Source organism: Mercenaria mercenaria, chromosome 10 (assembly GCF_021730395.1).
Source record: "Mercenaria mercenaria strain notata chromosome 10, MADL_Memer_1, whole genome shotgun sequence".
Taxonomy (NCBI): domain Eukaryota; kingdom Metazoa; phylum Mollusca; class Bivalvia; order Venerida; family Veneridae; genus Mercenaria; species Mercenaria mercenaria.
Genome location: NC_069370.1, coordinates 25,490,215 through 25,514,133, shown reverse-complemented (window position 1 = coordinate 25,514,133; position 23,919 = coordinate 25,490,215). Strand labels below are relative to the sequence as shown.

At 37.6% G+C, this 23,919-nt stretch overlaps 1 protein-coding gene across 3 annotated transcripts in view; it reads left to right on the top strand.

The window, feature by feature from the left end:
* The window catches only part of LOC123559600 (leishmanolysin-like peptidase), a 104,437-nt gene that overhangs the window by 63,446 nt on the left and 17,072 nt on the right, over positions 1–23,919 (top strand). For all 3 annotated transcript variants that reach the window (XM_045351565.2, XM_045351563.2, XM_045351569.2), the window contains 6 exons: positions 1,282–1,382; positions 1,658–1,775; positions 1,975–2,085; positions 4,529–4,605; positions 11,086–11,196; positions 13,262–13,394. In XM_045351565.2, coding sequence (XP_045207500.1) covers positions 1,282–1,382; positions 1,658–1,775; positions 1,975–2,085; positions 4,529–4,605; positions 11,086–11,196; positions 13,262–13,394 — 651 coding nt within the window. The remainder of the gene's footprint in view (positions 1–1,281; positions 1,383–1,657; positions 1,776–1,974; positions 2,086–4,528; positions 4,606–11,085; positions 11,197–13,261; positions 13,395–23,919) is intronic.

Below are 23,919 nucleotides of genomic sequence, written 5' to 3'. Positions count from 1 at the left end.
TCATAAATGCAACCATCCTATCCATAAATATTGATCCCTACTGGGTTGAGAGTACGAAGCTCGTGGATCCCAGAGTATTACCCGTTACATCTTATATTTTTGTGTTATTTGCTGTCTCTGGGTTCTGCATGATTTCAATGATTTTGATTAGATATACTTACGCTGCACGTTTAGTGTGTAGTCTTTAATGACTTGAGACTTTACATATATACTTAGGATCTATGTTGCTTCTTTTTAAGGATCTATGTTGCTTCTTTTTAAAGCTGCATACATATATTGGATATGTTAGGTTATCCTCATCTTTTGAGTTGTTTCGCTTTCACTCTCTGTTCTGGGGCGCTGTATTGTTAGTGCCCGTGGTAACTTTCGTGCTGGCGTAGCTAGAGGCAAGTGTATGGTTGCATAGATAGTTGCCGATGCTGGAGTTACTCCCAGAGGTGGGATACGTAGTTGGAGTTGCTGCGGAGCAGGTCTCCATGACCCAAGTAGGGTTGCTTCTAGTATATTGTGGCTGGGTGTGAGCCATGGAGGACATGCTCTCTTGTTGGTTAGATATCTTCCCTGACCGGTTTCGTTCAGCAGCTGTGAACTTCTTCAGAGGACTTGACCGTAATGACTAGGCAAGTTTGGTTTGCATTATGTGCAGTGTGACACTGCATTCTGCTTATATACTCTCTGGTGCCAGTTGGTGCCGGAGCCGGAGCCGGGATGAGGCCGGTTTGGCTTTTACATGGCTTTCTGGGATACTTCTTTTCATTATACCTGAACTCAGTGAACTGTAAAAATACTTGGCATCAATTTTGGAGAATGCGTTCATTGCCATATTGGCAAAATTTTTATAGCATAGCAATGATATCAATGAGTCCTATTCACACGGTGAAAAAGCAGTAAACATTTTTAAACGCCCATCTCTAAAAGAGCAGGGCCTGTTATGTGAACACTCCTGCCATGCGTGGCAGGCGTGCAGCGTCCAAAGCATGTCTGCTTTCTAAGTCGAACAATTTTCATCCGATCTATACAAAACTTGCTGACAATGTTTGTGGGCATAATATCTCGGCCAAGTTCGATAACCACCCTAGGCAAGCTTGGATTATGGCCCTTGAATTACTCAAACAACTGCGAACAGTTTTCATCAGACGGACTTATTTTGTGACAGTCTGGCATTCTTGTTTTCTAATAAGTGTGAAAGAGCGAAAATTGTGATCAAATATCGATATGTTATAGCTGTTCAAAGGATATATAAGAAATTGTATAGCATTAAAAGTATTCTGTACATTTCAGGGTTTTACTGCTGGTCTCTATGCTTTTTATCGTGACCGTTTGGGTCGTCCTCTCACTGAAAGAAACCGATTAACTGGCAAACCACTTGTCTTTGATAAGAAGTGAGTACATTTATGTATATGATATACATGTATTTTAAATGGAACACTGTAAATATGCATGTGAAGTGCCTGTTTTTTATGAGGATAAATAAAAATGCTTTGAAATTCAACAGAACAATTCAGATAAAGTTTAAAGTCTTTCAATATTCAAACATTTTGTGCTTGTTGTATTGTACTTGTTCCAGCATCTATCATCCACAGTTTACATAAAGCATCTTCTCCTCTGAAACTGCTTGTCTGAATGAGAACTGATATATGATTTTTGTTTTATTTAGTGCGGGAATGTACATGTGGAGTGATCGGGTTGTTAAACAGTACAGTAGATACGCATGGAAGCTGAAGGGACAGACCATAGAGAAAAAAGTCAACATGATAATCACTCCAAATGTTGTGGTAAGTACTGGGTACTTAATAAATATTATTGTTAGACTGATGATATGTTATGTTATCAAATGTAGATAATAGTTTACTCCCAAAATCAGAGAAAAAGTCGTTGGAGTTTTACCTACAGTAGAACTTCATTTTGTTGTTAATATACATTTACGTTTTATAGGTAAAAAAGTTCTTGTTTTATTTATTTATATTTTTACAGAGAGAGGTACGTAATCATTTTAATTGTGCCAGTTTGGAGGGAGGAGAACTGGAAGATCAAGGTGGTATAAATGGAACAGCTATTACACACTGGGAGAAAAGAGTGTTTGAGGTACTTTCACTTTTATAAGAATCATACCATATCTTTTGTAACCCCGTAAATAATTTGATATTAAAACAACATGCAGAATGTATCTTTCAGCCATGTTGGTGAAGGTAAAGGTCATATGCTAAGGTCAAAGGTCAGACAGCAGTATTTTGTGCCATTCCATCTTTTTTTAAACCATCTGACAGGTTTTCAGACAATATAGCTCTAAAGTTTTTGGCATTATGAGATGGCATGCTGAACACAACTTTGAACAATGTCAGTTAAGGTTCATACCATGAAAACAATTGTTAGACAGTATTTTATGTCCACTCCGTCACACATTAAACCCTTGGCTAACTTTTAGCTTGCCTATTCCGAGAATAAGTAAAGCTATCCTACTCGCCACAGTCTTGGTAGCCTAGTGGTAGAGCATCCGCTTCGAGTGCAGAGGTCTTGAGTTCGATCCCCGGCCGCGTCATACCAAAGACGTAAAAAATGGTACTAGTAGCTTCCTCGCTTGGCGCTCAGCATTAAGAGGATAGCACTAGGACTGGTCATCCCAGTGTCAGTATAATGTGACTGGGTGGGGTATCATGCCACGTGTCTGTGGCATGATATTCCAGTGAGGCACCACTATAAAGTTGGGCATTGTGCTTACTGCAACAAGTAGACACCGCCGTTTATATGACTGAAAAATTGTTGAAAAAGACGTTAAACCCGAACACACACACACACAGCATAGTCGTAGGTGGCGGCGTCACACCTTGGTTAAGTTTTTCGTACCAGTCCACAATTTGACAAAACCTTTTGAGAAAAAGTTTGACACTTCAACACTTGTGTACCATTACCATGTCCACTGATTAGGCACAACATACATACGTACATATCTCCATCAGAGATTTTGGCTGAATTAATGCCCCTTTTAACTTACAAATCTTGGTTAAGTTTTCAGTACCAGTTCATATTTTGTGTAAACTGTTTGACAGATGGCTTTGAAACTTTTATCACTTGTTTATTATACATTTGTATAACAGATTTATCCGTAGGCAAGAGTACATAACTCTGTCAACTATTTTGGCTGAATTATGCTCCTTAATGGACTTGGAAATTGGTCCAGTTTTCGTACTTGTAAGTCCACGTTTGGTCAAAACTATTTGACATGTGGCTTTGAAACTTTGAACACTTGCTTATCAGCATGATTTCCGTCTGTAGACAAGAGTACATAACTCTGTCAACTATTTAAGCTGAATTATGGCCCTTTTTGGACTTGGAAAGTGGTTCAGTTTTCGTACAAGTCAACGTTTTGTCAAACTATCTTACATGTTGCTTTGAAACTTTGAATACTTGTTTATTGTCATGAATACCATCTGTAGTCAAGAGTACATAACTCAACTATTTTGGCTGAATTATGGCCCTTTTTAACTTGGAAATCAGTTATTAATTTTTTATACCATTCCATATTTTGCCTAACCTGTTTGTCATATGGCTTTGAAACTTTGACCACTTCTTTCCCATCATAGTCTACATATATAAGCAAGACTACATAACAAGGTCAAGGACTTAAGCTTAGTTATGGCCCTTTTATGACATAGAGAATAGTTATTTTTTGCATACCATTCCATATTTTGTTTGATATCTGGCTTTGAAACTTTGAACACTTGGTTACTATCATGGTCACACATTGCCATAATTATACTGCAAGACTTATCCAAATCCACAAATACAGGTACATTGTTGTCTTATCTATTTTTCTTCTTTTGTCTGAAAATCTCTGGTAATATTTTGACCCCATGCTTCCATCAATTCTTAGAATAGTCAAGCGCGCTGTCAACACCTCTTTGTTCTATTGCTTGGCATAAATGTTCCACACAATAAGTAAGAGATGCATTTGTGACCTCAGAGAGGTTCAGTCCTAGGGCCGGAGGTTTCTGTAGCTGAGTAGTTAAGGTCGTTAACTTGAAATCACTTGTCCCTCACCAGTGTGGGTCGAGCCTCACTCGGGGCATTGAACTCTTGATGTAAGGAAGCCATCCAGCTGGCTTATGGAAGAACAGTGGTTTTACCCTGGTGCCCGCCTGTGATGAAATAATGCATGGAGGTGCAGCAGGGGTCTTCTTCCACCATCAAAGTTGGAAAGTTGCCATATGACATAAATTGTGTTGGTGCAACGTTTAACCCAACAAAAAACAAAAAGCAAACTAACCAGGGACCTCCATTTAAGCAGTTGATATCTTAATCACAACTGACCGATGCTCTGCTTATAAGTCTGAAATTATTAAATTGTTTAGTCTAAGTCCTCTGTATTTAAGAATGCAAACTCTTTCCAGTTTGTATATCTATGGCTAAAGTGTTTACATATTTGATCTAATTTCTGTACCTATCAGGTGGCTTTTTTCTGATAATTCCATGTAATTAAACTTGTATAGGAATACTTCTGTTAAGCAAAATGTATTGGCATCTCTTCCAGAATGAATTCATGACAGGGACATATACACAGAATCCAGTCATTTCTAGAATAAGTTTGGCACTCATGGAGGATACAGGGTTTGTAATATAATGATATATTAATGTAAATTCCTTTTATTGTTATAAAAGTGATTTCAGTGTTATTTAGTGATAGCGATAAGTATTCAGGTATCTCTGTTACCACTTGTGGCAATGGATTGAAACTTCACACACTTTAAAATGCACTGTGATAAACTTACTTACATTGCACAGGTTCCATAACTGTTTTGCATTTATTTTTTAGCTCGACTATTCGGAGAATAGTGGAGCTATCCTACTCGCGTCTGCGTGAGCGTCACACAAATGTTAAAGTTTGCGTACCACCCCAAATATTTTCAAAGTCCATTGAGATATTGCTTTGATATTTTGCATACTTGTTTACTATCATGACCCCAGTCTGTAAAAAGGAGGAGGCAACTCTATTAAGCATTTTGACTGAATTATGGCCCCTTTTCGACTTAGAATATGCTTATTGTAATGTTAAAGTTTTACTCATAGCTTATATTATACTATCAAGCACTGAGAATAGTCCAGCGCGCTGTCTACTGGCAGCTCTTGTTACAAAATTATGTACCGTTTTCAACTTAGCAATTTTTGGTTAAGTTTTTAGCTCGACTATTCGAAGAATAGTCTAGCTATTCTACTCACCCTGGCGTCGGCGTCGGCGTCACACCTTGGTTAAGTTTTTGCATGCAAGTACATACAGCTATCATTTAAAGGCATATAGCTTTGAAACTTATTTATTCTTTTTCTAGGTCAATTACCAACCTCACTGGGTCAAGTCCCATAACTCTGACATGTATTTTGAGCAAATTATGCCCCCTTTTGGACTTTGAAAATTTTGGTTAAAGTTTTACATGCAAGTTACTATCTCCAAAACTAATGCAGATATTGAATTGAAACTTCACATGTGTCTTCGGGGTTATAAAACTAGTTGATAGCACCAAGTCCCATAACTCTGACCTTCATTTTGGCCAAATTATGCCCCCTTTTGTACTTAGAAAATTTTGGTTAAAGTTTTGCGTGCAAGTACATACAGCTATTACTAAAAGGCATATTGATTTGAAACTTATTTTTTCTTTTTCTAGATCAATTACCTACCTCACTGGGTCAAGTCCCATAACTCTGACATGTATTTTGGCCAAATTATGCCCCCTTTTGGACTTAGAAAATTCTGGTTAAAGTTTTGCGTGCAAGTACATACAGCTATTACTAAAAGGCATATTGATTTGAAACTTATTTTTTCTTTTTCTAGATCAATTACCTACCTCACTGGGCCAAGTCCCATAACTCTGACATGTATTTTGAGCAAATTATGCCCCCTTTTGGACTTAGAAAATCCTGGTTAAAGTTTTACATGCAAGTTACTATCTCCAAAACTAATGCAGATATTAAATTGAAACTTCACATGTGTCTTCGGGGTTATAAAACTAGTTGATAGAATCAAGTCCCATAACTCTGACATGTATTTTGGGCAAATTATGCCCCCTTTTGGACTTAGAAAATCCTGGTTAAAGTTTTGCGTGCAAGTACATACAGCTATTACCAAAAATAATATAGCTTTGAAACTTATTTATTCTTTTTCTAGGTCAGTTACCAACCTCACTGGGTCAAGTTCCATAACTCTTAACATGTATTTTGAGCAAATTATGCCCCCTTTTGGACTTAGAAAATTCTGTTTAAAGTTTTACATGCAAGTTACTATCTCCAAAACTAATGCAGATATGGAATTGAAACTTAACATGTTTCTTCGGGGTTATTAAACTAGTTGATAGCATCAAGTCCCATAACTCTGATATGCATTTTGGTCAAATTATGTCCCGTTTCGAACTTAAAACTCTTTTGATATTTAACATTTTGGGTAATAATTTCCTGCTTCTGTGACAATATTTCGAATAGTCGAGCTTGGCTGTCTTACGGACAGCTCTTGTTGTATGTAAACTGGGCTCAGTCTGCTTATGTGAATGGATTGAATCTTCACACACTTGTTCAGTTTGATGATCTGACATGTAATGCGCAGGTTCAATAACTCTGTTTTACATTTTTACAAAAATGTGCCCCTTTATAGCTCACCTGAGCCAAAGGCTTATGGTGAGTTTTTGTGACCGCTCAATGTCCGTCGTGCGTCGTCAGTCGTCCGTCTGTCAACATTTTCTAAAAATAATCTTCTTCTTGAAAACTACTCGGCAGAATCACACCAAACTTCACAGGAATGATCCTTGGGTGGTCCCCTTTGAAAATTGTTCGAAAAATTGAATTCCTTGCAGAACTCTGGTTGCCATGGCAGCCGAAAGAAAAAACTTTAAAAATCTTCTAATCCAAAACCGCAAGCCATAGAGCCTTGATATTTGGCTTGTGACATCATCTAATGGTCCTCTATGAAGATTGTTCAAATTGTGCACCCGGGTGAAAAGAGGCCCCGTCATGGGGGCCACAAGTTTTACATAGACTTATATAGGAAAAAACTTTAAAAATCTTCTTGTCTAAAACCACAAGACCTAGGCCTTTGATATTTGGTGTGTAGCATTTCCTTGTGGTCCTCTATCAGAATTATTCAAATTATAACCCTGGGGTGAAAGAGGCCCTGCCCTTGGGGTCTCAAGTTTTACATAGACTTATATAGGAAAAAACTTTAAAAATCTTCTTGTCTGAAACTGCAATGCCTAGGCTTTTGATATTTGGTATGTTGCATTGCCTTGTGGTCCTCTCTACATCTCTACCTAAATTGTTCAAATTATGCCTCAAGTTTTATATAGACTTAATATATATGAAAAAACTTTAAAAATCTTCTTGCCTGAAACTGCAAGGCCTAGGCCTTTGATATTTGGTATGTAGCATTGCCTGGTGGATCTCTAACAAGATTGTTCAAATTATGACCCTGGGGTGAAAAGAGGCCCTACCCTGGGGGTCACTAGTTATATGAGTTATATAGGAAAAAATACTTCAAAAATTATCAGATCATATACTTATGCCCCCAGCATCTACTGATGCGGGAGGCATATAGTGATTGTCCTGTCCTGTCCATTCGTTCATCGTTAGTCCGTCCGTACGAGGTTAACCAAATGGGAACGTTTCGTCTAGCATCAATACCCCTTACTAGAATGACTTGATACTAATGCAGATGTAACCTGTGACCATTCCTCATCTTCAGACATCACCTGACCTCAGTTTGACCTTGACCTTGACCTCATTTTGGATGTGGGTTGCTTAATATGGGCCATCTCTTGGTTAACCAAATGGGACTGTTTCGTCTAGCATCAATACCCCTTACAAGAATGAATTGATACTAATACAGACGTAAACTGTGACCATTCCTTATCTTCAAACATCACCTGACCTCAGTTTGACCTTGACCTTGACCTCGTTTTGGACTTAGGTGCAAAATCTATCAACAAGGATGCCACCGGGGGCATCAAGCGTTTATTGAACGCAGCTCTTTGTTTAGACTGTTTAGTTATAATTACCTGATGACTCCAAGTGATTAGAGGTCACTTGACTACGACCTTGACCTACTGACCTACTTTCTTGTTTTTAAAGTTACAGCCTTGAAATTTGGATGACACCGTTCTTAAAAATGACTTTTATTGACCATGAATATAACTACTGACGTACTTTCTAATATTTTAGCATCAGTTTGCCATTTTAAACATGTGGCTCATATTTACTCAGGTGAGCGATTCAGGGTCATCATGACCCTCTTGTTTGACTTTTATTTTCATTGAATTGACAAGATTGTTGGATAGTTAAGCATTGTTGTCCTCCAGAAGCTCTTGTTTTTGCTGAGTCATGACTCATTTAAGCTTTTTTTGTATTCCCCACCAAAGCAGAAGGATATTGTTTTGACATTGTCCATCCATCTGTCTGTCTGAAGCATTATCTCTGACTGTCAAATTGCATGAATAACACAAAACATATAATGTGTCTTTAGCTTGACTGCTATATAAAATATATGGAGAACTATCTTACACAACCAGGCATCAGTGTCCTTGTCCTTTCAGCATCCACTCTGAAATGTTTTTCTGTTTGACGGAGTAAAAACCTGCCATTGTTGATTGAGTAACAATATGCGTATCTAACTGGAAAATTTTCGTTATTAAAACACATTTAAAATGACTACTCAACCAGAATCATTACCGCTATGTTCAGACTTGTTTAGGGAAAGACCCGGTAACCAAGCCGGGGGATACCTAGCAACTCTACCAAGCATGCTGTTCATGGGGAGGGACCCAGTAAAAAATTAAAAAGTTGTATGTATATACAGTTGAATTAAGATGTTTTATTTGTCAGTAAGATCGTATTTACGTTTTTAGCTCACCTGTCACAAAGTGACAAGGTGAGCTTTTGTGATCGCGCAGTGTCCGTCGTCCGTGCGTGCGTCCCTCCGTCCGTCCGTAAACTTTTGCTTGTGACCACTCTAGAGGTCACATTTTTCATGGGATCTTTATGAAAGTTGGTCAGAATGTTCATCTTGATGATATCTAGGTCAAGTTCGAAACTGGGTCACGTGCCTTCAAAAACTAGGTCAGTAGGTCTAAAAATAGAAAAACCTTGTGACCTCTCTAGAGGCCATATATTTCACAAGATCTTCATGAAAATTGGTCAGAATGTTCATCTTGATGATATCTAGGTCAAGTTCGAAACTGGGTCACGTGCCTTCAAAAACTAGGTCAGTAGGTCTAAAAATAGAAAAACCTTGTGACCTTTCTAGAGGCCATATATTTCACAAGATCTTCATGAAAATTTGTCAGAACGTTCATCTTGATGATATCTAGGTCAAGATCGAAACTGGGTCACGTGCCTTCAAAAACTAGGTCAGTAGGTCAAATAATAGAAAAACCTTGTGACCTCTCTAAAGGCCACATTTTTCATGGGATCTGTATGAAAGTTGGTCTGAATGTTCATCTTGATGATATCTAGGTCAAGTTCAAAACTGGGTCATGTGCGGTCAAAAACTAGGTCAGTAGGTTTAAAAATAGAAAAACCTTGTGACCTCTCTAGAGGCCATATATTTCATGAGATCTTCATGAAAATTGTGTGTTCACCTTGATGATATCTAGGTCAGGTTCGAAAGTGGGTCACGTGCCTTCAAAAACTAGGTCAGTAGATCAAATAATAGAAAAACCTTGTGACCTCTCTAGAGGCCATATTTTTCATGGGGTCTGTATGAAAGTTGGTCTGAATGTTCATCTTGATGATATCTAGGTCAGGTTCGAAAGTGGGTCACGTGCCTTCAAAAACTAGGTCAGTAGGTCAAATAATAGAAAAACCTTGTGACCTCTCTTAAGGCCATATTTTTCATGGGATCTGCATGAAAGTTGGTCTGAATGTTCATCTTGTTGATGTCTAGGTCAAGTTCGAAACAGGGTCATGTGCGGTCAAAAACTAGGTCAGTAGGTCTAAAAATAGAAAAACCTTGTGACCTCTCTAGAGGCCATACTTGTGAATGGATCTCCATAAAAATTGGTCAAAATGTTCACCTTGATGATATCTAGTTCAAGTTTGAAACTGGGTCACGTGCCGTCAAAAACTAGGTCAGTAGGTCAAATAATAAAAAAACCTTGTGACCTCTCTAGAGGCCATACTTTTCATGGGATCTGTATGAAAGTTGGTCTGAATGTTCATCTTGATGATATCTAGGTCAAGTTCGAAACTGGGTCAACTGCGGTCAAAAACTAGGTCAGTAGGTCTAAAATTATTAAATTCTTTTGACCTCTCTAGAGGCCATATTTTTCAATGGATCTTCATGAAAATTGATCTGAATGTTCAACTTGATGATATCTAGGTCAAGTTCGAAACTGGATCACGTGCGGTCAAAAACTAGGCCAGTAGGTATAAAAATAGAAAAACCCTGTGACCTCTCTAGAGGCCATTTTTTTCAGTGGATCTTCATGAAAATTAGTGAGAATGTTCACCTTGATGATATCTAGGTAAAATTCAAAACAGGGTCACGTACCTTCGAAAACTAGGTCAGTAGGTCAAATAATAGAAAAACCTTGTGACCTCTCTAGAGACCATATTTTTCAGTGGATCTTCTTGAAAGTTGGTCAGAAATTTTATCTTGATAATATCTAGGTCAAGTTCAAAACTGGGTCACATGAGCTCAAAAACTAGGTCACTATGTCAAATAATAGAAAAAACGATGTCATACTCAAAACTGGGTCATGTGGGAAGAGGTGAGCGATTCAGGACCATCATGGTCCTCTTGTATATTATTTCTTTCCCCATTAAAACTCTCTACAACAAGTATGGGATGTAATGACAATATAGATGTCCTACACAGATACAAAATGTAGTCCTAGATAGAAGTCAAACTTTGGATACGTCGATGCAATTTTTGCAGTCTCTTGAATATTGAGGTAACGGTATTTGACTGTACATGAAATCTGTATATGTAAGTCATAACAGTCAAATATTTCTTTACATTCATCATGTCAGTTGTGCCTTGCTGATGAGTTTTTGAAAGACAAAGTTCCTAGATCCTTTATAGTAGATTTAACTAAGTAAATTTGACTTTTTCAGGTGGTATAGTGTTAAATATGGTAATGCCAAAACACTTGAATGGGGCAAGAATCTGGGTTGTGACTTTGCCACAAGAAGTTGTTATGAATGGATTGAGACCAAACTTGGCAGGTAGGTTGTGCCTTTATTACAATTTACTACTACTACAGTCTTGCAGGACTTGACTAAATGTTTTATCAGTTCATCAGTTTACCACTATATGAAGATAGTTTGGGTCAATAGGCAGACATGGGCAGATATAGGCCGTAAAATGTGAAAGATAAAAGTGGAAGGCATGCAAGCAGACAAACACTTCCCAAACCAAATCATAAACAAATTCACACTGTGGGGGACTCATATAGTAGTTTTTTTTTATACGCCCGTTTGAAAAACGGGATGTATTATGGGAACGCCCGGGGCGGGCGGGCGGCGTCCACAGACTTTGTCCGGAGCATATCTTCTTCATGCATGGAGGGATTTTGATAATACTTGGCACAATTGTTCACCATCATGAGTCGGAGTGTCATGCACAAGATTCAGGTCCCTAGGTCTAAGGTCTAAGGTCAAGGTCACACTGAGGTCAAAGGTCAAATTCAAGAATGACTGTCCGGGGCATATCTTCTTCATGCATGGAGGGATTTTGATGAAACTTGGCACAGTTGTTCACCATCATGAGACGGAGTGTCATGCGCAAGAACCAGGTCCCTAGGTCTAAGGTCAAGGTCACACTTAGAGATCAAAGGTCAAATTCAAGAATGACTTTGACCTGAGCATATCTTCTTCATGCATGAGGGGATTTTGATGTAACTTGGCACAATTGTTCACCTCATGAGACAGAGTCTCATGCACAAGAACCAGGTCCCTAGGTCTAAGGTCAAGGTCACACTTAGAGGTCAAAGGATACAAGAATGAAAACTTTGTCCGGAGCATTTCTTCTTCATGCATGGAGGGATTTTGATATAACTTGGCACAAATGTTCACCACCACGAGATGGAGTGTCTTGCGCAAGAACCAGGTCCCTAGGTCTAAGGTCAAGGTCACACTTAGAGGCCAAAGGTCAGATACAAGAATGACTTTGTCCGAAGCATTTCTTCTTCATGCATGGAGGGATTTTGATGTAACTTGGCACAATTGTACGTACACCATCATGAGACGAAGTGTCATGCGCAGGTCCCTTCTTTAGAATTACTTCCCTTTAGAATAGTTTATATTGCAACTTTTTCATTACTAGTTGTAGGGAAAAATCAAGACCACTTTTCTGTAGTACAACATGCATATTACATCCAATGTTGAGGTGTATTTTGACCTATCTCTACAGAGTAAGGATTTTTGTGTGGACTTACAAATTTTTTTTGGATTTTTTTTTTTTTTTTTTTTTTTTTTTTTAAGATTTACTTCCCTTAGTTGTTACTATAAATAACCTGTACTGTAACTTTTTTATTATTGACCGTAGGAAAAAACCAAGATCACTTTTCTGTGGTACAACATAGATGTTACTTTCAAATTTTAGGTGTATTTTAAGGTATCTCTACTTGGTAAGGAGTTTTTTTGTGGACATAGAAAAACAAAAGAATTACAATAATTACTAAACAACCACAAAGTTAAGATTCCATTTGCAAACACAGCTGCTATTTGCTAATTTGCTGCGACGGGCGTATATTGTGACATTCTTGCACTCTTGTTATTATTGAATCAGTGCTGTACAGGAGCTTTTAAATGCAAGGTTTTCATTGTGCACCCAAAAGTTCTCTGGGAATGCACTTAGATTTGCCCTTGTCCATTTGTCTTTTTTTGTCCATCCTGTCTGAATTTGTGTTCTGCATATCTCAAAAAGAGTTTGACCCAGAGTCATACCGTAAACTTGAACAACTTGAAACATTGAATTTTCTCTTAAAGGGAGACTTGAATAATTTTGTGCCTAGCAAATTTCACACATATTGCAAATTTAAATTCTTCGATGAGACCGTGCAAAATTGTAAGCTTTTTCAATAATCACCAAAAAACTAGTATATTATATGGACAGAAAAAAACCTTCATTTCTGTGGACAGTCAGGTGAAAAGAAAATTGAATTAATTAATGTGTATTCTGTATGTACAAGTAAATGATAAATTGATTTTAAAGAATCACTTGTAAACAGAAAAAAAGTTGTTTTGCTTTGATTTATATCATTATCTCCCTTTGTTGTTTGTTTTCCAGGAATGAAGACATCCATCCATTCTGTATAGAAGCCACGAGGGGTCAGCCAGTGACCGACTGCTCCAGAAATAGGAAAGCTGTAGCCATATGCAATCTGTCAGAATTTAATAAAGATCTACCTAAACAATATCAGGTAAAGTAATATAATAAAAGCATTTTACCTTTCATGAATCAAAATGTGTAAATCCACAAATAATCAGTGCACACCAAAATAAGACAAATTTTAGACATTGTATAAATTTGGCTTTAATTGGCTCTAGTATGTTCATATTAATTCACTCTTCTACTTAAAAAAAAAAAAAACAATTTAGCAAAAAAAACTGTAAAAAATTTCCTTGTTTTCTTGCTTCAAACTTTGTTTTGTGTGTATCAGATTTTTATCTTCTCCAGCCTTTTTCAAAGAAAAAAGTGAGACAGAATCTGGCTGCATCCTTCTGTCCATCCATCTGTCACACTTCATGTATGATCAATAAATGCCATTTATAAAGTGACTTTGAAAAAACTTGGCCAAAGTGTTCCTCATAATGAGAAGAGTGTCATACACAAGACTCCTACCTCCAAGGTCAAGTTCACACTTAGAAGTCAAAGATTAACAGGGTCTTTTTCATGTCCAGTCTACATCTCTGCCATTCATCAAGGGATTTTAGAATTATTTGGCACAAATGTTCCTTATAATAAAATGACCTGTCATACACAAGATTCAGACTTTTAGCTTCAAAATCAAGGTCACTTGAAACTCACAGGTTTAGAGCATCAATTTCAAGTTCGGACCGTAAGTACTATTCATCAAAGGATTTCAGATAACTTCACACAAAATATTCCCCTTAATGAGACAGCATGTCTGCAAGACCCAGGTCTCTGTCAGAAAGATCAAGGTCGTGCTTAGAGGTCAAAGGAAAGCTGTCATTTTTAGCTCAACTATTCAAAGAATAGGTGGAGCTATTGGACTCACCTGTGCGTCCGTATCTGCATCCCAATTTGGTTAAGTTTTGTATGTAAGCTGGTATCTCAGTAACCACTTGGATTGAAACTGCACACACTTGTTCACTGCGATGATCTGACATGATGTGCACAGGTTCCATAACTTTAGTATGCGTGTTTTTACAAAATTTTGCCTCTTCTTCAGCTAAGCAAGTTTTGGTTAAATTTTTGTATATAAGCTGGTGTCTCAGTACCCACTAATGAGAATGGATTGAAACTTGACACACTTGTCCATTCTCATGAGCTGATATGCATTGCATAGGTTCAATAACTATGTTTTGCAGTTTTACAAAATTATGCCCCTTTTTATACGCCCGTTTGAAAAACGGGACGTATTATGGGAACGCCCCTGGCGGGCGGGTGGGCGGCGTCCACAGACCTTGTCCGGAGCATATCTTCTACATGCATGGAGGGATTTTGATGAAACTTGGCACAGTTGTTCACCATCATGAGACGGAGTGTCATGCGCAAGAACCAGGTCCCTAGGTCTAAGGTCAAGGTCACACTTGGAGGTCAAAGGTCAAATTCAAGTATGACTTTGTCCGGAGCATATCTTCTTCATGCATAGAGGGATTTTGATGAAAGTTGGCACAATTGTTTATCATCATGAGACGGAGTGTCATGCGCAAGAACCAGGTCCCTAGGTCTAAGGTCAAGGTCACACTTAGAGGTCAAAGGGTACAAGAATGAAAACTTTGTCCGGAGCATATCTTCTTCATGCATAGAGGGATTTTGATGAAAGTTGGCACAATTGTTCATCATCATGAGACGGAGTGTCATGCACAAGAACCAGGTCCCTAGGTCTAAGGTCAAGGTCACACTTAGAGGTCAAAGGATACAAGAATGAAAACTTTGTCCGGAGCATTTCTTCTTCATGCATGGAGGGATTTTGATATAACTTGGCACAAATGTTCACCACCACAAGACGGAGTGTCGTGCACAAGAACCAGGTCCCTAGGTCTAAGGTCAAGGTCACACTTAGAGGCCAAAGGTCAGATACAAGAATGACTGTCCGAAGCATTTCTTCTTCATGCATAGAGGTATTTTGATGTAACTTGGCACAATTATACACCATCATGAGACGAAGTGTCATGCGCAAGTCCCACCTTTAGAATTACTTCCCTTTGTTGTTACTATAAATAGCTTATGTTGTAATTTTTTCATTACTAGACGTAGAGAAAAATCGAGACCACTTTTCTGTAGTACAACATGCATGTTACATCCAATTTTGAGGTGTATTTTGACCAATCTCGACCTGGTAAGGATTTTTGTGTGGACTTTCAATTTTTTTTTTTTTTTTTTTTTTTTTTTTTTTTTTTTAAAGATTAACTTCCCTTAGTTGTTACTATAAATAACTTATATTGTAACTTTTTTATAATTGACCGTAGGGAAAAACCAAGACCACTTTTCTGTGGTACAACATAGATGTTACTTTCAAATTTTAGGTGTATTTTAAGGTATCTCTACCTGGTAAGGAGTTTTTTTTGGACTTAGAAAAACAAATGACTTACAATGATTACTAAACAACCACAAAATTAAAATTCCATTTGCAAATACAGGTGCTAGAGTAAAGAAATTTTCTGTGACGGGCGTATATTGTGACATTCTGGCACTCTTGTTCAACTTTGATATTCATTCAGTTGACAAGGCTGTTGAATAGTTCAGCATTGCTGTCCTCCGAAAGCTCTTGTTTTTGGTCAGGGCCTGTATTCATGAAGCTCCTAAGGGAAAATGTTCCCTAAGGGACTAACTTAAGGGAAAAGTTCCAAAGCATTTTGTGGACAATCTTCGAGATAGTTGGCATGTCTAACGATATTGTCACATACAGTCTGGCATAGTAATGAAGATTATCAATAAATCTTATAAAGTCTACACTTTCTTTTGTGCTATGTTGTTTAGGAAATTTTACAAAGTTAAGGATTTTCCTAAGTTTTCTCCTTAGGAGCTTTATGAATATGGGCCCTGGTCAATAACTTTACTTATTCTATACCTATTTTATCTATCCAATCACGAACGTTCATTTGCAACACGTGACCGTACAATATATTACGGTATTTGGATGCACGTGCGTACAAAAATCCTGTATTTTCTGGATTTGGACACACGAGCGTACAAAAAATCCTGTATTTTCTGTATTTGGACGGTTCAACGACCCATATTAAATATACGATAAAGCCTGAAATGCGTGAAAATGTTCCGAATGTAAATCGGATGAAGTAGGCGCTCTATGTACAGAGTTTAATTATGCGTCTTGAAATCTGAATTTAATTTGGGATAACAATGCTATCTGATTTAGATATTGAAACGTTCGTTAATAATCAAAAACTTAAAAATACAGTAAAAAGGATCATCAGAAGTTGGAATATTTGAAAAGTCACTTAAAGAAACCTAGAAATTGTTGTCAGCCCTGACTGTCTGAATAGCTACCTCAGCAGTTTTTATTTAACGGTTAAGAAACAAAATGGAGAAGATTATGAATGGCAACGGACGGGCGGTCAGCATCCAAAACATGTCTGATTTATAATTCAGTTTTCGTCGGATCTTCACCAAACTTGCTGACAATGTTTGTGGGCATTACATCTTGGCCAGTTTCGATAACCAGCCAAATTGTACCAGGCACTCTTTGATTATAGTCATTGAATGACTCGAAAAATGGGGAATTTAGCCTTGTCTGCTCTTTTAAGTTGAACAGTTTTCATCCGATCTTCACCAAACTTGCTGACAATGTTTGTGGGCATAATATCTCAGCCAAGTATTATTACCACCCAAATCGCCAAATGGCTGTTGTAGGGAGGTTGCACCATATACTTTTTATGCCCCCGAAGGGAGGCATATAGTTTTTAGCTCATCTGATTTTTTGAAAAAAAAATGATGAGTTATTGTCATCACTTGAGCGGTTGTCGGCGTCGGCGTCTGCGTCGGCGTTGCCTGGTTAAGTTTTATGTTTAGGTCAGCTTTTCTCCTAAACTATCAAAGTTATTGCTTTGAAACTTGGAATACTTGTTCACCATCATACGCTGACCCTGTATAGCAAGAAACATAACTCCATCTTGCTTTTTGCAAGATTTATGGCCCCTTTTGTACTTAGAAAATATCAGATTTCTTGGTTAAGTTTTATGTTTAGGTCAACTTTTCTCCTAAACTATCAAAGCTTTTGCTTTGAAACTTGGAATACTTGTTCACCATCATAAGCAGACCCTGTACATCAAGAAACATAACTCCATCTTGCTTTTTGCAAGAATTATTGCCCCTTTTGGACTTAGAAAATCAGTTTTCTTGGTTAAGTTTTATGTTTAGGTCAGCTTTTATCCTAAACTATCAAAGCTATTCCTTTAAAACTTGCAACACTTGTTCACCATCATAAGCTGACCCTGTACAGCAAGAAACATAACTCCATCCTGCTTTTTGCAAGATTTATGGCCCCTTTTGGACTTAGAAAATATCAGATTTCTTGGTTAAGTTTTATGTTTAGGTCAACTTTTTCTCTTAAACTATCAAAGCTATTGCTTTAAAACTTGCAACTCCTGTTCACCATCATAAGCTGACCCTGTACAGCAAGCAACATAACTCCATCCTGCTTTTTGCAATAATTATTGCCCCTTTTGGACTTAGAAAAATCATTTTCTTGGTTGAATATTATGTTTAAGTCAACTTTTCTCATAAACTATCAAAGCTATTGCTTTAAAACTTGCAACAGTTTTTCACCATCATAAGTGGACACTGTACATCAAGAAACATAACTCTATCCTGCTTTTTATAAGCCCGTTTGAAAAACGGGACGTATTATGGGAACGCCCCTGGCGGGCGGGCGGCGTCCACAGACTTTGTCCGGAGCATATCTTCTACATGCATGAAGGGATTTTGATGAAACTTGGCACAGTTGTTCACCATCATGAGACGGAGTGTCATGCGCAAGAACCAGGTCCCTAGGTCTAAGGTCAAGGTCACACTTAGAGGTCAAAGGTCAAATTCAAGAATGTCTTTGTCCGGAGCATATCTTCTTCATGCATAGAGGGATTTTGATGAAAGTTGGCACAATTGTTCATCATCATGAGAAGGAGTGTCATGCGCAAGAACCAGGTCCCTAGGTCTAAGGTGAAGGTCACACTTAGAGGTCAAAGGATACAAGAATGAAAACTTTGTCCGGAGCATTTCTTCTTCATGCATAGAGGGATTTTGATATAACTTGGCACAAATGTTCACCACCATGAGGCGGAGTGTCATGCGCAAGAACCAGGTCCCTAGGTCTAAGGTCGAGGTCACACTTAGAGGTCAAAGGTCAAATTCAAGAATGTCTTTGTCCGGAGCATATCTTCTTCATGCATAGAGGGATTTTGATGAAAGTTGGCACAATTGTTCATCATCATGAGAAGGAGTGTCATGCGCAAGAACCAGGTCCCTAGGTCTAAGGTGAAGGTCACACTTAGAGGTCAAAGGATACAAGAATGAAAACTTTGTCCGGAGCATTTCTTCTTCATGCATAGAGGGATTTTGATATAACTTGGCACAAATGTTCACCACCATGAGGCGGAGTGTCTTGCGCAAGAACCAGGTCTCTAGGTCTAAGGTCAAGGTCACACTTAGAGGTCAAAGGATACAAGAATGAAAACCTTGTCCGGAGCATTTCTTCTTCATGCATAGAGGGATTTTGATATAACTTGGGACAAATGTTCACCACCACGAGACGTAGTGTCATGCGCAAGAACCAGGTCCCTAGGTCTAAGGTCAAGGTCACACTTAGAGGCCAAAGGTCAGATACAAGAATGACTTTGTCTGAAGCATTTCTTCATGCATGGAGGGATTTTGATGTAACTTGACACAATTATACACCATCATGAGACGAAGTGTCATGCGCAGTTCCCTTCTTTAGAATTACTTCCCTTTGTTGTTACTATAAATAGCTTATATTGTAACTTTTTCATTACTAGTCGTAGGGAAAAATCAAGACCACTTTTCTGTAGTACAACATGCATGCTACATCCAATTTTGAGGTGTATTTTGACCAGTCTCTACCTGGTTAAGATTTTTATGAGGACTTACAATTTTTTTTTTGATTTTTTTTTTTTTTTTTTTTTTTTTTTTTAAATTAACTTCCCTTAGTTGTTACTATAAATAACTTATATTGTAACTTTTTTATAATTGACCATAGGGAAAAACCAAGACCACTTTTCTGTGGTACAACATAGATGTTACTTTCCAATTTTAGGTGTATTTTAAGGTATCTCTACCTGGTAAGGAGTTTTTTTGTGGACTTAGAAAAACAAAACACTTACAGTTATTACTATACAACCACAAAATTAAAATTCCATTTGCAAATACAGGTGCTAGAGTAAAGAAATTTGCTGTGACGGGCGTATATTGTGACATTCTTGCACTCTTGTTGCAAGAGTGATGGCCCTTTTTAGACTTAGAAAATCATGGGTAGGACAATATTTCCATTATACAAAAAAAATCAGATGAGCGTCAGCACCCGCAAGGCGGTGCTCTTGTTGAACCGTCTGTCAGACCGTCAGTCCATCGGTCTGTCGGTCTGTCCGCAATTTTCGTGTCCGGTCCATATCTTTGTCATCGATGGATGGATTTTCAAATAACTTGGCATGAATATGTACCACAGTAAGACGACGTGTTGCGCGCAAGACCCAGGTCCGTAGCTCAAAGGTCAAGGTCACACTTAGACGTTAAAGGATAGTGCATTGATGGGCGTGTCTGGTCCATATCTTTGTCATTCATGCATGGATTTTAAAATAACTATGCATGAATGTGTACCACAGTAAGACGATGTGTTGCGCGCAAGACCCAGGTCCGTAGCTCAAAGGTCAAGGTCACACTTAGACATTAAAGGATAGTGCATTGATGGGCGTGTTCGGCCCATATCTTTGTCATCGATGGATGGATTTTCAAATAACTTGGCATGAATGTTTACCACAGTAAGACGACATGTCGTGCACAAGACCCAGGTTCGTAGCTCAAAGGTCAAGGTCACACTTAGATGTTAAAGGATAGTGCATTGATGGGTGTGTCCGGTCCATATCTTTGTCATCGATGGATGGATTTTCAAATAACTTGGCATGAATGTGTACCACAGTAAGACGACGTGTCACACGCAAGACCCAGGTCCGTAGCTCAAAGGTCAAAGTCACACTTAGACGTTAAAGGTCATTTTTCATCATAGTGCATTGATGGGCATGTCCGGTCCATATCTTTGTCATTCATGCATGGATTCTAAAATAATAACTATGCATGAATGTTTGACACAGTAAGACGACATGTCGCGCGCAAGACCCAGCTCCGTAGGTCAAAGGTCCTAAACTCTAACATCGGCCATAACTATTCATTCAAAGTGCCATCGGGGGCATGTGTCATCTTATGGAGACAGCTCTTGTTTTAATGATGATACGCAGAAAAAACATTCAATGAATTACGTATATTACATATGAAGTAAAATAAATATAGAATAAAAAGGTTATTTAAGGTCTAACATTGTTCTGTATAATATATATTTGCACACATACCAAGCTGGGAAAAACTAGAAAAGGCAGGAATACAATATTCAGTGAAACATTTTTAATTTAAACTAATAATATAGTAAGATAAAATAGATACAGAATAAAAAGGTTATTTAACATTGTACTGTACAATACGAGATATATTTGGACTCGTACCCAACTGAGAAAACCATATTGAACTCGCCTAGCGGCTCGTCCAATATGGTTTTCTCAGCTGGGTACTCGTCCAAATATATCTCTGTATTGTACAGAACAATGTTAAATAAACTAATATTTGCATGGATAGATATTTAAGTAACTTGACACAGTAACCATATCAAATTTGATTTGTATCATGTAACACTCAATCTCAAGGTCACACTTGGAGATATTTTTTGTCTGGTCAGAAATGGGTTTTTTTTATGCATGGATATATATCTAATTACTTGGCATAAATATTCACCATTACAAATAAAAACAATGTGTTATGTGCAAAGGTCAAGGTCACAGGCACCTACGTTAAATTTCTTCTTCCCTTTTTAGCTCAACTTTTCATAGAAAAAGTAGAGCTATTGCACACGCCCCGGCACCGGCATCGCCGTTGCTTAAATTTTTTGATAAAATCAAGTATCTCTGTTACTATTAAAGCTATTGACTTGAAACTTAAAATACTTATTTACTATCAAAGTCTACACCAGAAGAATCGATCCCCATAACTCTGATTTGAATTTTGACAGAATTATGCTCCTTTTTAACTTTTTGGTTAAAGTTTTTGATAAAGTCAAATATCTCTATTACTATCAAAGCTTTTGATTTGAAACTTAAAATAATTATTTACTATCAAAGTCTACACCAGGAGAAATAATACCTATAACTCTGTTTTGAATTTTGACAGAATTTTGTCCCTTTTTAACTAAGAATTTTTTGGTTAAAGTTTATTAAGTTTTTAATGGCAAAGCTCCAATTCAGTGTCAAACACTGAGAAAAGTCGAGTGCGCTGTCTTACGGACAGCTCTTGTTTATGATAAGATACAATACATGTGTCTTTTTTATCAGTTTTCCCACTAATTTAAAAATGAAATTATGTTTAAAGTTAGATTATTGATATTGATAGATATGAAAAAAGCTATTAACAATTGTAAACTTCCAGAATGCAAACCCAGACTTAAGTTATTACTTAATGTTTTAAATAGGTAAATTAAGCATTGTTATGGTTGCGATACATTAGGTTGATATGTAGTGCAGTTGTGCATTGACCAACACTTGTAATTACTTGTTATGCCCCCCTTCGATGAAGGACGGGTATATTGTTTTGCAGATGTTGGTCGGTCGGTCCATAGACTAATTGGTTTCTGGTTAAGAACTCAAGAATGCTTGGGCCTAGGATCATGAAAGTTGATAGGGAGGTTGGTCATGACCAGCAGAAGACCCCTATTGATTTTAAAATCAGTAGGTCAAAGATCAAGGTCACAGTGACCTGGAACAGTTAAACGGTTTCCGGATGATAACTCAAGAATGCTAGGGTCTTGGATCATGAAAGATGATAGGGAGGTTGATCATGACCAGCAGACAACCCTTATTGATTTTGAGGTCAGTAGGTCAAAGGTCAAGATCACTGTGACCCAGAACAGTTAAACGGTTTCCGGATGATAATTCAAAAATGCTTGGGCCTAAGGTCATGAAACTTAATAGTTAACTGTTTGCAGATAAAATTGCCCTTTCACATTTTTCGAAATCGACAGAGTTATACATTTACGTCACAAAAGCGGTGAAGCTGAAGCTATTTTTGGAGTTTTCCTGACAGGTTAACCCCGCCCATCTGCTAGCTTTTTACTGTATCCACCTTGTCAATGCATCCTTTTAACTCGACTATTCGAAGAATAGGGGAGCTATCCTACTCGCCCCAGCGTCGGCGTGAGCGTCACACAAATGTTAAAGTTTGCGTACCACCCCAAATATTTTCAAAGTTCATTGAGATATTGCTTTCATATTTTGCATACTTGTTTACCATCATGACCCCAGTCTGTAAAAAGGAGGAGGCAACTCTATCAAGCATTTTGACTGAATTATGGCCCCTTTTCGACTTAGAATATGCTTATTGTAATGTTAAAGTTTTACTCATAGCTTATATTATACTATCAAGCACTGAGAATAGTCGAGCGTGCTGTCCACTGACAGCTCTTGTTTCTTTACGTCACACCTCAAGTAAAATGATTGACCCACCCAACACTATGACATACAAAACGTTCGCTTTCACTCTATGCAAAGCGCGTGCTCTGACTCTTATCAGGGCTCATAGTAATTATGTCTAAAAATAGGCCCGGTATATGATTGAAAAGAAGTAAAATAACGTAAATATAATGAACACGTTCTTAAAAAAGTAAAATATTCGTATTCCAACTACTACGTTCAAATGGGAACAGCGTTCCATGTTTGTTTTAACAATTATTTTCAATGAGGGAAAATATTTGCGTCTATAGCAATTTCTAGTCCCTTAATTCAAGCTACACAATACTTGTAACTGTGATATCCATAAATATCTGATAAACTTAGGCAAAATGCATCCTAAGATTTTGGATATTGGTTTATGTCAACGCTTTGGTTACCACATCAACTTTTGCGGCACACACTCAACCTACTGCCAAAAAGGTTGATCGATTCATCATAAAAATGTTCCGTACGTAATTCAACTATTGCAAATCCAAGTCCATTATATTTTTTTTTAGTTACAACCTAGACTTTTATTTATTTTTTCTGATTAGTGTGTGTTTGTGTGTGGGATGGGGTGGGGGAGTCTTCACATATCCTATAAAACACATGTATGTAAATATCTACTATTTATTTGAAGGGTTTAATGCCCGTCGTTTATACACTGTCTCAGTTATTTGTAGACTTATTATTTATATGACTTTCGGTCAATGGCAGTTGCAGTTATTTGAAATGAGCGACTACAACACTTACACAACATATATTATTTAAAAGTCTGCAGCGAAAGGCTATGAAATTTAGGCAGGACAATGCCCGTAATGTATTAGAGGGTTTCGTATTTTTCACATCCAAGCCACTTAAATGGAGTGCATTTATTTAAGAATTTAATGTTTTACTTTTCAGTCAAACAACCGTTTAATCAACATTTTATCTTTTAAAATTCTCAGTCGTGTAGTGGCCAACGTAAACAATTTCATTCAGTGT